Source organism: Streptopelia decaocto (assembly GCF_964273445.1).
Source record: "Streptopelia decaocto genome assembly, chromosome: 2".
Taxonomy (NCBI): Eukaryota; Metazoa; Chordata; class Aves; order Columbiformes; family Columbidae; genus Streptopelia; species Streptopelia decaocto.
This window is the reverse complement of record NC_138655.1, coordinates 141,935,598-141,951,594: the sequence shown is the minus strand read 5'-3', so window position 1 is coordinate 141,951,594 and position 15,997 is coordinate 141,935,598. Positions and strand designations below refer to the sequence as shown.

General features: G+C 41.4%; 1 protein-coding gene across 1 annotated transcript in view; it reads left to right on the top strand.

Annotated features, from left to right (window-relative positions):
- CUBN (cubilin) overlaps window positions 1-15,997 on the top strand; it is a gene marked incomplete at its 5' end in the record, with an annotated part of 141,975 nt that overhangs the window by 43,228 nt on the left and 82,750 nt on the right. Inside the window, one exon of the mRNA XM_082044155.1 lies at window positions 7,635-7,794. Within this exon, the coding sequence (XP_081900281.1) occupies window positions 7,635-7,794 (160 nt within the window). The remainder of the gene's footprint in view (window positions 1-7,634; window positions 7,795-15,997) is intronic.

The window sequence follows — 15,997 nt, the reverse complement described above, 5'->3', positions numbered from 1 at the left end:
GTATCCATTAACGTATTACCATGCAAGCTGGCAGCACACCAGCCCATCCCTGAATTCCTTCAGGGGTTTATGGGCCTCCACAAGAAATCCTTCAGTGTAAGACTGTGAGGATAAAAGTGACAATTCTCCTTGGATTTCTGTGGCAGTCCTGGCCATTAGTACAGAAGGAAATCTTAGCCCTTGCACTGAATTTCAGAGGTACGGATACTCTGAAGGAGAGTATCGGGTCAAATACTACCCACCCTAGACAAAACTGTCCCAGGGCTCAGATTTTTGTTTTCCCAATGGCCTGCATTGCCAGAATTGAAGTGCACTTTGGCTTTGCTGTTTGAAAGGTTACTTATAAACAGAATTACAAATGCACACAAAATCTCCCACCCCTAAAGACAGCTAAATTTGCCAGTGATTAAAGGGTTTCCTGGTGCCTACAGAAACCTCAGATGACAAGAAGCACGAGTGAAGCCAGCACAGACTCTGCTCTTGGACTCACAAAATGAGTCAGGCGTTCATAGACTCAACGTTTTCCACACCCTGCCAGCTCAGAGCAATGTGACTTTGCCTGTACCTTCAGGACAAAGCTCTGTACAATGAAGTGACCGTGAAATACCACCATATGATGTTAGTGTGCATGCCCCTTGTTGGGTAAAGGGCGTTTGGACTCTTCTAGTTACAGCTGTGCACAGTGTCTGTGCAATGAAGTGCTTTATCTCACTCAGCACAGGCATCATGATACAAAATGATATGGTGCTTGGAGAAACCCCATCTGAACTGGTGAAATCTTCCCTTCATCAAAGACAAGCCCCCAGATGATTCAGAGAAACTCACATCAGACTTTGAGGAAGATTTTGTCCTTCACCTCCCCATTGTTCCAATTAGCAGGCAGTTTTGATTTCCTGAAAACCTAATGGGCAGGAAAATTTCCCCCTTTTTTTTTTTCCCATCCTTATTTGCCAGGACCAAGCTGCAGATCTCCTCAGTTGCCATAGTTATACATGATGCAAATTTTCTTGAATGAGGTGATTCCCAGAGAGGATCCTGCCCTCTCTGGCCTCTGATGGTGTCAGTGTGATGTTGCTCACACTGGCAGTTCAATTCAACTGGGCTGGCAAAGGACATGAGGAGCAGCACTGAGCCCTGCATGATAGTCACCAGTGCTGCAAACTGCTCAGACCCACCTGGGCTTTTCATTGTAGATACACCTTCTCCATCCCACTGAATGCTGTGTCCCCAGGCACAGCCTCATTTCTTTGTCAAGAGCTTTTCCCCCAGCAGCAGCTTTCTGCTTAAGAATAACTTGGAAATATTATTGTCCCAAGCTCAGAAGCAGTCCTTCTCCCTCCACCATGGATGGATGGATACTTGCTGCAGAGGAACCTCCCTGACTTCTGAGGCATTGAGGAAAGGAGGCACTCCACCAAAATAGCTGCAGCCTTGTGACCAGGCATGTGCAATCCCGCTGACACAAAGGCATGGGTCCCCCAGCAGTCCCTTGGTTGGCAAAGGCAGGAGAGACACTTCAGGGACCTGTTTGGGTGCTGGTCATGACAGCAAACCTCTGCCTGTACCTCGGGGGAGACACGGGGTCAGGACCAGGATTCCTGGGCAGCCTGCGTTTGCCCCAGGCAATGGAGCAGTGGTTTGAGGTCAGAGCAGAATCGCAGAGCGCAGGGTTTTTGAAGGCAGCCCTGCACCGGGCTGCTGTGCTTTCAGCTTAGCCTGCTCCATCCAGTGTGAGTCCTGGGTGAGAGTCCAGGACTGCCCTGGTGCTGGAGGCTGGACACCTCCACCCAGACAGCACAGAGATTGGATGGAGGTGTTCTCCCAATACAGGCTTAGGGATATAAAAGATCGTGTTGGACAAATACAGTTTTGAGTGCAGGTCTTGGAATTGACCAACTAGGTGGATGTCTCCTAGGCATTCCTTTCTTAAACAGCAGTTGTTTCATACTCCTGTATCTAAAACAATTTTAAAATTTCATCCAAAGATAGAGCCTGCATTTCTTATGATCTTATAACAAATGCAGAGTCTCCCTAAATCAAATGATTGTTTTTATACAATTTTCAGAAAGCAACCTTTCCTAGAAAGACAGATCAGATTTGCCTGTAGTTAGAACTTCTTGTTTTCTTTGAGAAGGTATTAATTGGTAACATAAGAGATGAAAAATTCTTTTTTAAAAAGATCACTGATGTCCATTGTGGAATTTAACTTTGCTTGAAAATTTCAAAGGGCTCTGAGTATTTCAGCCTCAGATTATGAGATACAGATCTTACTTTTAAAAAGCTAGTTATTTATACATTTCCATACGTTAGATGAATCCCAGCAAGATAACTAGTGTGCCTATATGTCTAGGGATGCACAATGTCAAACTCCATTCTCCTATGAAATAAAATGATTAATTAATGAAAATGTTGTAATTGCGTATAAATGAGAAAGTTGCCTATGGTGGTCAGAGCAAGGAGTTTTATCAAAGGTCACATAGGGCATAAACTTATTTAAATAATCATACTAAAACATTATTTAGAACATTATTTAAGGTGAACCCTTTTGTAGTAACAATTGCAAACACTTCTCATCATGCAACCATAAACATAACCTTATTTTGTTCTCCTATTTGTGCAGAAATAACAAAGCTCCACACAGTAAATCACTCAAAGTCTTAAGCTGCCTTTGTTTCTCTGAAAACCCTGTCTCTGTGGTGCTGAGCTAGTGCAATGTGCTATATCCTGGGGCTGGAGTTTGTTTTTTAATCTGGTTGACAGATCTGCAGGTTCTCAAGCTTGCACTCGAGCTCTTCTAGAAGGAAATGTGTTGCTTGGAAATGGAATATTTTTATTTGTGTTAATTCTTGCTTTAACGATTAATCGTGATCTCACTTTGGAATGCATTCTGTTACTTAGATGATTGTTATATTGTCTGTTTATTGCTTCATTTTGTTTTCTGGTAACATATTTGTTGCAATGCCATCAGAATTTCCTTTTCAAAAACCAACTCATTCAGGAAGAGCTGCTCAGATACCTGTAATCACTGCCTCTAGTGTCAAAACAATTCCAGATCAGGTTTCCCACTTCTGAGAGGAAAGGGATACTTGTGTGTGTCAGAAAAGCTCTTTCAGGATGTCCTGGAGGCTCTGGCGATGGGTGGGACACTTGCAGCTATGCTGGTCTGATCCAAGGCACAACCTCCTTTCCTCAGTTCTGCAAATACAGCCCAGGGCTGATGCTGCTGGTCCCTGTAAAAGGGCATTCGGACTGCAAACAATTTGTTTAACAACTCAAATTGAGACAATTATTTATATAATTACTCATAATTATATAATGAATTAATGACGTGACAATAGAATTATTTACAGTACCATAAAAATCAGAACTGCAGTATTCGCAGGACGCATTTTCCTCTCAATGAAACTGAAAGTTTTTCTTTGAAGACTCCATCATCTCTGGATCAAGACTATGTGTTGTGCTTAAATAACATATGTAAGCAGTTGTTTTCCAGAACAATTTAGGCTGGGGGCTTTCCTTTCTAATGATCTTCCTGATGAAAGGAAAAAAAAAAAAAAAAAAAAAAGAAAAAAAAAGTGCCTTTTCACAGAAATAAAGTTCTCCAAGAGAAAACTGAAATTTTGCCCTATTAAAAAAAAAAAAAAAAAAATCAGTTTTCTGCCAGGAAAACTGAACAGATGGAGTCCCACTACCTGTCTGGAAGGCTCTTGTCAAGAAGGAATAAGCTTCACAAGGTGCTCGGCTAGAAAAATGTCCCTGCTTCAAGTATGCCCAAATAGAACATATTCAAAGTTTGCTTCCTCCCATTTGTTTGAGATTTTTATTTCTTTCCATGCAGCAGAAACTCCATTTTCCAGTCAGCTCCATCCTTGAGCCCTTGCTCTAGTTGTGGCAATGAGCTTCTCTGTGGCACAGGTCATGCTGCTTTGCTTCACTCCTCCAAAGACAGGAGAACAGCTGTGGCCTCCAGAGCATCATTCATGGTGTCAGCAACATATTTCCAGGCTGAAGAGTCAGAAAAGCCAAAATTTAACACCGGTGGCCACGGTGTCTCATCTGGGAGAGCTACCCAAGCCAAACCTTTCCTGCAGCCTAGGCTGGTCCTGCTGTCCCACTCCACTCCAGTGTACAGCAGATGGTTTTCAGCTGCCACTTTGCTGCAGGGCAGTCCCACAGTCTGATTCATCCCTTAGAGAGCTAGTACCTCCCCTTTTTACTCTTGTGTCAGCCTATACGCTTGCTCCTTGGCAGCCTGATAAGGAGTTTCTAGTAATGGTTATTGAGCCCATGCCTAATAATTTGTTTGAAGGTACTGTATCCCCACCTGGGCCTGGTGCCGGGGTGCAGGCTGATGAAACAGCACTTGGAGTACTGCTAGGCAACTGCCTCGATTAAAGAGGGGTGGCTAATAATATGAACATGTTGAAACTGTTTGTATGTTTTGCTGGTTGGTTTGTCTGCCAAAATCAGTACAAAGCCCTTGGATTTTCTGATAGAGGCTAAAAGGTCTGAAGAAATATATAAATTATGAAACAAATATCTTCACAGAAAGGGAGCAACCACTTTCTTCCCAAGGAGTAGCTGGGAGGAAGCTCATTCCCCAGTTCCTAGAGTAAGTATGCTGCGGGAGTGGTTAGTACACGGCCCCAAGATTCAATTGTCTTGCACAGACAAAGGGAGTACCTTGCCTCATATAGCCTGGGGAAGAGCCTTCCCTGGATTTGCAGCAGTTTAGGATAGCACAGCTGACAAAGCAGGCCCTCAAACGAGAAACACTATCTAAGAGATCAGAAGAGAAATTGTGGCTCATGAGATCTGCATCCAGCTTCAGTTTCACTTGCCCATATTCATGTGAGAGCAAAATGTGGTTTGAGAAGTTCAAAATGCCCTGTGAAAACACACAGCTGTTCCCTTCATTTAGAAATGAAAGCTCAAAAAGCCCCGCTGTAATTCTAGCAGCCACGGTTCTGCCTCTCTCAATGAGTTACAGCTGGCCAGGCACTCGAATTTCCTGCGAAGCTGAAGCTCCGCTCTGAACCCAGACCCACGGGGCAGTGCGGCACGGAGGGATTGCCATAGTAACCATTCTTTGTGTCTTGAAAAACTGACGGACTGTTTTCAGGGGAAATTACACAGTAATGTGACATTTGCTGTCTTAGATAAAAATAACACTCCCTTGATGAATCAAAGTTGCAGGAAACCCATTAAGGTTGGTTTTTTTTTTTGTTTGGTTTTGGAAGTTTGTGGGTGTGATTTAGTCCATGGTTCTTTAGAATGTTTTTCATTTGTAATCACAAAGGTTCACAGCTGATCATTGAATATGTATCTTCATGCAGTTTTTGCTCCTATTCAGAGTATAGATTAAGAATCTCCCTGTTGATTCATTCTTCATCATTCATATTTTTCTGGTGTGAGATTTCCATGGCTTGAAGCCACAGAAATGTGAGAAGTATATACCACAAAGCTGTCAAAGGAAGTAGTGCTATTAAAAATCTAATTGGATCTGACTTCATTGCATTTTGCTGAACTTAAGCCATAAAAGAATGTGTGAAGCTCTCAGCATGGCTTGGAGGAAGGTCATACCTGTGGGCATGGGACAGTTCATCCATCTGTCAGGCAGTCCTTCCAGCTTTACATTTGGAAAGAATAAATATGGATGTTCAGCTTCTTAACTTTTGATCTGTATGACAATTTCTTATCTATTATCAAACACATCTGATTAAGGCTTCGCAGGAACTACAAGCAATGGGTCTCCAATTAGAAACATTCAAACTTCTGATTTCACCTAGAGAAATCATACCAAATGGAGTGAGAGTTTTCAAGTTCCAATACACTTCTCATTCTATTAGAGGATTGAAACCCAAAAGGATTCATGGTTACAATTGATAAAATAGGCCATGTAATATTACCATAGAATTATTCCTGCAATTTGTGCCTAACTTCTGGCTGAACTACATTAAAAATCCAACTAGACTGTCTGCTTGAAGATTTGAAACCATTTGAGTAGATTTATTGGCCTGGACTACGTATTAAATCAACAAGAAGATTTCTGAAGGTTCTGCAAGACCAACATCTTGAACAGAAAACCTGAGGGTTTAATTAATCATTTCCCTGTGTGAGTCTGCTAGAAAACGTGTGCAAAAATTAGTAGCTAGCACGTTTAATCAATATTTGCTGTAATATCATATTTCCATTCTATGGGCATTGAGTGCAGGAGAATTCTTAGTGCAACCAGAGATACTTGGAAAAGAGATTTGAAGGGTGAGAAAATACGAATAAACTTTGGCTGCTTTTCTAGAGATCATGGATTTGATTCTTTGTATAGAGACAACTTTATGGTGATGGCCTCAGAACAGAGAAAAGTTTTTGTTGAGATTCTGAAAGGAAACATGGAAAAAATCCACAATGAGAATTTTCAGACATGGTTTGTGTGCCAGTAATTTGCTGGGTGGTGTTAGGAAGATGTGCTCTGTGAGACAGAAGATCACAGAAGATGGACTGTGGCAAAGCAATATAAAGCACAAGAGTTGCTGTCTTTCTAAACTTTAAGAATCATAGTAATAAAAATAGAAATAATAATACAACTTCTGACTTGACAACAACTGGCAATCTGATATCATAAGTCAAAGGCAATTTAGCTAAAATGTCTCGTTGTTACCAACTTTACAAATATTATACTCCTCACCCCTGAAAGATTACACTGAGCCATGGGATATTTGGTGAGGAACATAGATGCATATTGTGTCATTTACTGGATTTGAAAAGAAGTCACAAAATTAGAATTTAAAAGACCCTTTAAACCTGTTTGGAGACAACTAATGTAAAGCATGTAAGCATCTACTGTCACCCCATCAAAACACGTATTAAGTATTTTTATTTAAATGTGAGTATATGAATCACATACAGATTTAAACACAGGAATATTTCTTCAGCCTTTTTTTTTCTTCTTTGCGTGGTGCTGTTTTAAGAGTAGGAGGGAGGATTTCATCAAGTGTTTCTAAGTACAAAAGTTCAGAAAGTGTGGCTCAGTCCACTGTTCCTTCAAAGTAGGACACTGGTATAAGACCATGAAACAATAAATAAAGACATGTGAGGTTCGACTTGTGTTTATTAGGATTTACTTTGCTTTTGGTTTCCAGCTTGTCCTCACTACTCTGGAGGCCCTGGTGATGCTGACTGGTTTTCTGCATCACAAGTTCAGTCAGTCCTGAAATCACCTGAGTGCAGTCTTAAAGAAATGAAGATGTGAACAGAGTCGTCATTGAATGGGTTGGAAGCACTGAGCGTGTTAGACGCACACTCAGATCAGACCCGTGACATCCCCTTTTTCTTTCTACTTCAGTTCATTGCCATTTGCCCTTTATCTTCTTCCTCAGCAACCCCCAATACACACCAAAACAGAAACAGCAAAACCTTCCCAATGTACACAGTGTCCAGCCAGGTTTAAAGACATATTGCAGTTATATTTGCTCATCATTTCATCCAAATCTTTCCACACTCTCCAGAGCTCATATTGCTGTGCAGAGGTGGCCAGTGCAAGAAGTCTCACTGCTTTTCCTTTGACATCCTGTACAAAACATTAAGAACTGGGGAGCTGCTTTTTACTCACTGGGATATTCTGTGTTTCATTTCAGCTTTATGATGGGCCTGATGTACAATCCAACCTGATAGGCACTTTCTGTGGACAGTCTCTTCCATTGGCAGGGTCCACTACAGGGACCAGCCTGCACGTGGAGTTTTATTCTGATGGCCTGTATGCTAGAAGTGGGTTCCAAATGCTGTGGCAAGTTAATGGTAAGTTAATGGGGTTTCCTCTGGGCAGGTGTTTTTTCTTTCTTGTATGTGTAATGGAGTCCCAGCTTCTGCCACCCTATCTCAGATAAGTAGAAATAACCCATTACAAATCTAAAAACATTGCATTTCCTCATAATTCCTCAAATACTTTCCGAGTGGATGTTTCTGCACATACACACCTTCAAAAAGCATCTGATCAGAGACTGAGAGCTGTTAGTGAAATGTGCTTTCATTTGCAGGTGTAGGCACAGGGATGAGGGGCATCTGCAGGATTTCTGTACTGACCAGGAGAGATGTGCTACTACAGCAGAACTGTGGGTGACTTGGGCTTTCTAATGGGAAGCACTAAGCCCTCACTTTGCCCCACTCCTATAGACTTGTGTTTTCTGTGCAGGCTTCTCTCCAGTTTTCTTTAGTGGTGTTTGTTTTCTAGGGTAGCACGTTCACTTCCATTTACCCCCCTCTCTCCTCTGCATGAAATCACATTGGTCAGGATGTGCTTTGGGTGTTTTTCTCTTGTTCTTGCATGTCACAAAGACTGTCACAGGCCTCATTAAATAGGCAGGCATGCATGCCAATTATAAACAAATCTGTTAATGACTGAACAACTGCAAACTGTTTGCAGTTTCTTCATAAGTGAGCCTACAAATGCAACTTTTCCACTCTGCTTATTTAACAGCAATATTGGACTGTAACAAGATTAAATCATGTGCCATTGTATATCCCATCAAAGAGGAGCCAACCTTGAAAATAATTAAATTGCCACAGTTGCCCCGTCTGTCTAGTCAGTTCACACCATTCAGCTCTGACAGCAATGTAAAGCAGCTAAAATGGGCTGCCGAGGCCCCACTGCGGGTTGCTGAGGTGTACGGTGTGCTATACACCGCTTCAATAGGAGCTCCTCTGCGCTACTGCAGACTGGTGGCATTTGCGGGCTCTCAGAGGGCTCTCCTAGACTAGACAGTGGTGTTTTGCATTCAGCAGAGGTTAAGGAGCATTTCTGGGCAAAGGAGGGAGAAGCGAGATGTGTGGCAGGGGGCAGCAGGGGAAGTGCCGCAGCACAAAGGTACGCTCTTGTGTTTCGAGGTGATGTCATTCTGCAACTGCACAAAAGAAAAAGTGGAGGCTTTTATGCACAGCCAGATGACATCAGCTCCCTACAGTAGCCATGGTGCTGGGTTAACTTGCTTTTCTAAAGCTCTCAAAGCTTTCCAGAATCTGCCTGCGTGGTAAGCACTCTTGTGCTTTCCCTCCACGTTCTCCCCCAAGCATTTCCCGGACTGTCCACCCCTTTCCCATCCCCCTGCACTCCTTTTTCGCACTGACACATTCACTCTGTGTCAGCCAGCACTGCCCCTCTGTTCCTGGTGACTAAACTGCAGCATAATACTGCACAGGGCCCAGACTGCTACTGTAGGGCTGTGTCTGAGCAGCAGAGCAGGAGCTGTGGGTTCAGATAGGGCTGGCTCCTCGGGAATGTCATTGCTGGCTTTGAACATCACAGCTTCAACTCCTGACAGCCTGTAATATGAGTAAAAGTTCCTCCAGAGCTCACCACAGTCATCTTCTTGTTCATTGCAGGCACTCCCATTTTTTTGGTGTCATGCACAAAGATGGGTATTCCTCTTACCCTTGTTGTCTGTGTTCTCTGGGCATAAACAGTAGCCCTAGACTGGACAAAATTATATATGTTCCTGTGGTTAGGGTGCTATATTTACTTCTTCCTTCTGAAAATCTTTCAAATGTACAAAAGAAGTTCAGTGAAGAAAGTCCCTTAGTCCAGGGGAACTCATCAGGAGATGCAGCTTTGAGTTGGGTATTTCAGAGTCCATTCAGGTCCCTCCTTCCCTGAGAGTAAATCTGTAAGAGAATCTAAACCTGGATCTGGTAACATCTCACCTGGCAAGAAAATAACAAGGCTATATATATTGCTGAGACAGAGCTTTTACTTCTGCTCAAGTGACAAGTGTGTGCTCTGGAGTTCAAGCTGCTGCAAACTATTTCTCAGGCTGTCCATGTGCTCCTTAACTGGCAGCTGTGAAGCATCTATGAGATATATATCAAGGACATTCACGTGCTTTGGTGATTAGAGAGAGCAGCACTTACATTTGCCACCATGTTCCCGATACACTTCATTTCAAACACTCTTTCCAGCAGCTTTGCTCATGGTCATGAGGTGATCACAAAAAGCCCAAAGCTTACCTTGTTGATAGCTGGTGTGAGGAGCCTCTGCTGCCACACGACACAAATTTGCAGTGTTTTGATTTCAGACATTTGCATCTGATCTTTTCAATTGCTGAGCTGCTGCTTTTCAGTTGCTGAGTTGCTGAGCTGGGTTGCTAGAGGAAACCCAGTCTTTAGGCTTTCCCAAAGACAGAATTAGTAACTGATCTTGGTACAATGTGATTATTTATGCTTAAGAGTGCCCTATATCATTTTAACTTGGATGGAAAGCTGTAGTGCAAAGAATTCAATTTAAAGTGGCTTTAGTTCTGAAATAACACTTTTCATCTAAGGGGCTTCCATTGATGAGGCTGGATTTAGAACTGATTTGCTAAATCACTAATGTTTTCTTCTGCAGCCAAGTCCTGAAGAGGCTTATTCACCAAAGGAAAGCTGGAATCTGCAAGGTGCTCATTCCACTCATGTTGTTTATTAGGAAGCTTAATACAGGCAAATACATTTTGGGGCATATATTTACCCTTTGAGAAAGAACAAACTCTTGGTAACAGCCTGGATGTTGCAAAGATGGCATGCCAATTGAATTGCTTTCCTTAAAAAAAATCATGAGGCCAGAAGGGCAAAGGTCTCTCAGTGCAAAATTACACCAGTGACAACTGTCACTATCTGAGAAGACACATACTTCCTAGCCCCATCACTTACCTTATTAAGCAATGTGCCTGTAGGAGCTGTCTGCTTTATATATATATATATATCTTTATTTCATAGGAAGCTGACTCATTATGCTGCTTCATTATCAGTAGAGTTTATTAATTCAGTTGGCTCTTCTCAGCATAGTCAAAATTTGAGCCCGGTATTCTGTTTTCTGTGACACATTAATTCCATCTTTAAACAGAAGCGAAGTGTATTGTTGAGAAAATAATTATGTAGCCCTGAAGTATTGCGTTGTTTTTTTCCTTCACCATCATCTTCTTTCTGTTGGATTTCCTTAAGAAACCATGACTGATGGGCAGGACGTGGAGAAAGCCCACTTGGTTTGTGGGAAGAGAAATTTTCATTACTCTGGGTCTGTATTTTCAAAAGTTGAAAACTATTAAAAGGCATATAATAACTAAAGTCCTGGTTTTTCAGTGTATATACCAGGTAAAATGTGAAATAATCTGTCAGTTCTTCAGAAAAACATACCATGGAGGTGTCCAACTCATTTTTTGCCAGGGGCCACATCAGCCTCTCAGTTGTCTTCAAAGGGCCGAGTGTCATTTTAGGACGCATAAATGTACATCCTAAAATGTACATCCTAAAATGACACTCGGCCCTTTGAAGGCAACCGTGAGGCTGACATGGCCCCCAGTGAAAATGAGTGTGACACCCCTGATATACCAGAAGCAGAGATTAGATTAAAATGCAGAAGCCATTCAGTGCAGACATTTGCCAGGCACCCGTTAGGATTGCTGGAGAGCTTCTTGTATTGCAGGTCAGTGAGCAAGCTGGGGCCCAGACTTCCTAAGCCTGACTCAGAGCTCTGCTGTTCATTTCTCATGCAGTCTTTGACAAAGTGCCATTCCTTCAGTTTTCAGAAACGACTATTCCTTTTCAGTGTCTTTCTGTCACATTAAGTCTGAGGATGCACAGGGTCTGATCTTTTGAAGTCCCAAGCAGTTATTTTGAGTTGTGGGTGCTACCATGTTCAGAGCAGGCTTTTTTATTGCAGTCTGGTTATTAAAAACATAGGCATGTTCTCTGTGAGAGCTAAGGATTAATTCATTTCTGTTTCTTAAGCAATTTAGCCATCTCCCCACCCCTCAAACTAATACATAAGAATAAGGGCCAAAGTTTTCTTAAATTGCTTGTTGCTGAACAGTTCAATCAGTGTCTGAGAGATAGAAAATGGCACTTTTTTTTTTAACATCGAACACTGCCAGCTGATATGGCTGTTCAGTATCTTGGAGGATTCAGCTCCTGTTTATGTGCCTAAATTTGCCTTTAGGTCTTTGGGTCCCAGTAATCTACCTTTAATATCCATCTTACTGATTTCAGATTGGAACATGTTGAAGCAAATACTAGAATTCAGGAGTCTGATAAACAATGATGATCAAAGCTACAGAAGTGATTAACAAATCAGAAAAACAAACAACCAAACCAAACAAAACAGATTCTAATTTGAATTTTTTACTTTCTTGCATAAACTCTCATAACAAACATTATCCTACTTGCTCCATTGGATAATATTCTATTAACTAAACCTGCTCAAGAGAGCAAAAGATTTTAGAATCAAACCAAAGTTATACTTCATGCAAGTATTAGTACAGTACAGGTATACGTTCACACTACAGGCTGCTTGCAGCTAGAGTCAGTTAATGTTTACTGAAATATTTCACCATGAGCACAACAAACAGAACAACTCTGAATCCTTTGATTTCCCTAACTCCGATTTTACAGGAGCAGTGCCAGTTCACTTTAAACTTCATGGAAGGATTTTTTCGAGCATTTGGCTAAAACATACCCATGAATAAATCTGAAAACCTTGCAAATAATAGAGGTTTCCACAGATTACTACTTCTCTATTCAGCTATAATTATTTATGAGAATAGAGATTCTTCTTTGGTTAATGAATACCATCTGCTAACCAGACAGGCAGTAATATGGAAAGACATCTATAAATCATCCCTTGCACAATCTTCAATGAATACTTAGGTTTTAGCCAGAGGAAAGCAAAGACACCAAATCTATGTTTCCTGAGCTTTCTATTTGTTGTCTGATTTCCTAGCAACTAACACCAGGTTAGGCAGTTGTTTTAAGCATTTTCAAGGCAATTCCAAGACCTTTACAGTACTAAAATAGTATCTAGCCTCCGTGGTTTGGTGGTGGTGGTGGTGGTGTTGTGGTGTTTGGTTTTCTTTGTCAGTTTAGCTGCAGGTATGAAGTTTCCAAAATGAGTGCAGGAAGCCCACACAAACTGAACATATGCTGTGTGCAGTTCAGCTGTCTGTATAGCCATCCACTTACAGCAAGACCATGTATTTCTGTGCTGACAGAAACTTTTAAAGATGCTCCACTAGGAACAGAATGGTTTCAGATTATTCACTCTTCTTTCAGTGAGAAATGAAGTCATGAAGCAGTTTATGCTTTCTTCTTCCTCATTTTTATTCACCCCTAAAGACCAAGTCTTTTTTGATTTGTTGCCATAAACAGCACTAATTCCATTTATTTGAATAGAAGCAAACTCTCATCTGATGTTTGCAGACAAATGTAAACACCGGGAAAAGGTTTGTTTTCATTTAATGGTGATGCCCAAGATGGAAGAAGTCTAATTAGCTGAGATAATTACACCATCAGTTAATCTTTCCCTATTTCAATATTTTAATAAAGTAGGCAGGCTCCATTGTGTGGAAGTTACATTCCAGGCTAAATCAAAATGGATTTCTTAGCTTGCTCAAAAAATAGGAAAAGGATACAGTACATACAAATGCATGCTACAAAAAAATAGGACTGGCATTTCTCCTGAAGTTTTCTTTTAAATGCAAAATCCATTCAGATATTCACATATATTCATATAGGTATGTAAATAAATAGGCATCTGCATCCTCAGCCTGAACATTCATACAAATGTAGTTTATTTTATATATTTTCTGATTATTTTAGGTATCTGCCAAGGCAGATTTCAAAGCCTAGTGTAAGCATCTTAAGGCAGGGAACCTGTCTTCATAGGTGATGCACAAATAATATGAAAAATACTTGCAGTTTAGTTTTCCTCGTTGGCTTGTATCTGTAATTCAATCAAGGAGAGGGATAACACTGCAAGAATTTTGTGGCTAATGAAAATGGAGAAGACACTGAATAAACATGGATAGAATTATAAATTCACCTTTTAAAAATATCCAAGACAAAAGGTTTGTGAATAGTAAGGACCAAAAATGTTCCAGGAACTGAAATATAAGCTGCAAATTTGGTGAATCAAAGTTTGCTTCTCATTATGAAATCGTATTCCTGGTCAATTTTCTGTTGTTGTTTGTTTGTTTTGTTGTCGTGGGGTTTTTTGTTGTGGTGGGCTTTTTTCTTTGTGTTGTTGTTGTTGTTGTTGTGGGGGTTTGTTTGTTTGTTTTTGTTCACAGACTGGGCATACGTTCCACATACCATGTTTGTAAGCATTTCAAAAAGTTTTTCTGTCATTTGAGTTTTTCTCATTTTAGTGTTCTACAGGTGTAGTAAATGAGGTTAAAGGCAGCAACATTTGTTTTCATGTTTTAAGTATTTCTGTAAATATTTTGTTAAAATCATCTAGTGTCTATATTTTCAAAAAAAAAGCACAACACAACTGATTCTTACCTCATCTGTACAAGAGCAGAAACATAACATATCGACCTTCTGTCAGCGGGCCAGAGAGTTCAGAGATTGTGTTTCTGCTCTCATACAGAGGTTTCTACTTCCATATGCAGGTCAGTCAAAATAGTTCAGGTGTGAAGTTCACATATTTGCAAAGATCGAAGTTATTAGTCTGTGAATACTTAAGCATAAACTCAAGCAATTTCCCATCTGTTTGCAAACAGTTAACAAAAGATCGGCAACATGAGTTGAGCACATTCATTGTAAGAAATGAATCACAGAAAACTAAGCTTTACCTCCATTTTACTGGAGCACTTAAAAATAATCACTTCTCTTTAAACAAAAAGCCTTTTCTGGGAACATTTGTAGTTGGAAGAAAAGAAATGGCACATTAACAATAGTTCGACGTTCTTATTCATGTGCTTCACGTACCTCATCCAGAGAATATCGATAGAGCTCAGAGAACATATAAACCATTCTGGAGAGGGAGTGTGAGTAACCTGAGTGCGACTGCAAGGGCTGCGTAGAGAGAAAGGTCTGTGCCTCAAAGTGCAGCACACAAGCTTTCCACTCCTCTGAGCCATTTCGGGTTTAAATAAAAAACATGTCTTTGTGGCTATCAGGAAACTCTTAGTAGGAGAAGCTGAGTCATAACTGCCTGTTTAGTTTTAAAATGTTCCCAGCTTTCTTCAGGCTGAGATAAATAGCAATTTGCTTTGTTCTTGCCTGCTGAAACTCCCCTGCCTCCCCGTTCCCAACCCCTCAGGAGCCAAGCCATCGAGTCTGTTTGTTGAGAAATCTTTCTGTTTCCCAAGCTGGCGGGGCGGCTTTCCCCTCCCCAGTTCTGTGTCCTCAGCAGCAGTGTCACTCCTGCTGCTGGGGGACAAGAGAGAGAGTAACTCACCCTGCAAATTCAGCTGTAAGGCTTCCCCCCTGCTGACACCTTTTTTTTTCTCTACTTGTAAAAACCCAACGACCTGGTTTCATTGAGGAAAATCTATTGATGGCACTGGGAAAAAGTGGGGTGGTGAGTTACACTGAAGCTTACTTCCTCTCTGTCCCCTGCTGAAATGTTCATGGATATCAAAGGTTTGGGGGGTAACAGTTACCCAGCGGTGCTGGCAGGCCCCAGGGAAGTAAGCGCACTGCCTTATTCTGTTTGTCTCTCCAGAGGGACTGAAGGCAGGATTGGCTTCAAATACACCTGAAAGCTCCTCGTACTCTTTGGTTGAGATGTCAGGTAGCTTGACAATATAGCTTTGTGGCTGCAAGGCAAACTACCTCAGGGTTATGGAGCATTGTGTGCCACAAGGTGTGGAAAAAGGGAGAACTAAGCCCATGCCAATTCACCTGTGAGGCCAACCTCAGCTATGTAAAGGCTTTCCTGGATTATAGCTGACTGTTGTTCAATTGTGGGAATTCTTGTGTTTAAAATGTGGTTTTCCGGTGAATACTGGGTGATGGACTGACAGAAATCTGTGTTACATTGCTGGCATGGCTGGAGTCTTCCTCACATCTGCATTTAGCTGGTTCTTTTTTAGTTTAAAATAGCTTCCTATTGCTTTGCTCCCTTCCAGACCTGCTACTCTTTCCTCTCATAGAGTTGTGTTTTGCAGTCCTAGAAGTCCTAGAGCCAACTGTGGCAAAACAAAACTCAAGTTTCCAGTGAGGAGCTGAAAGACTCCATGGTAGGGACAAT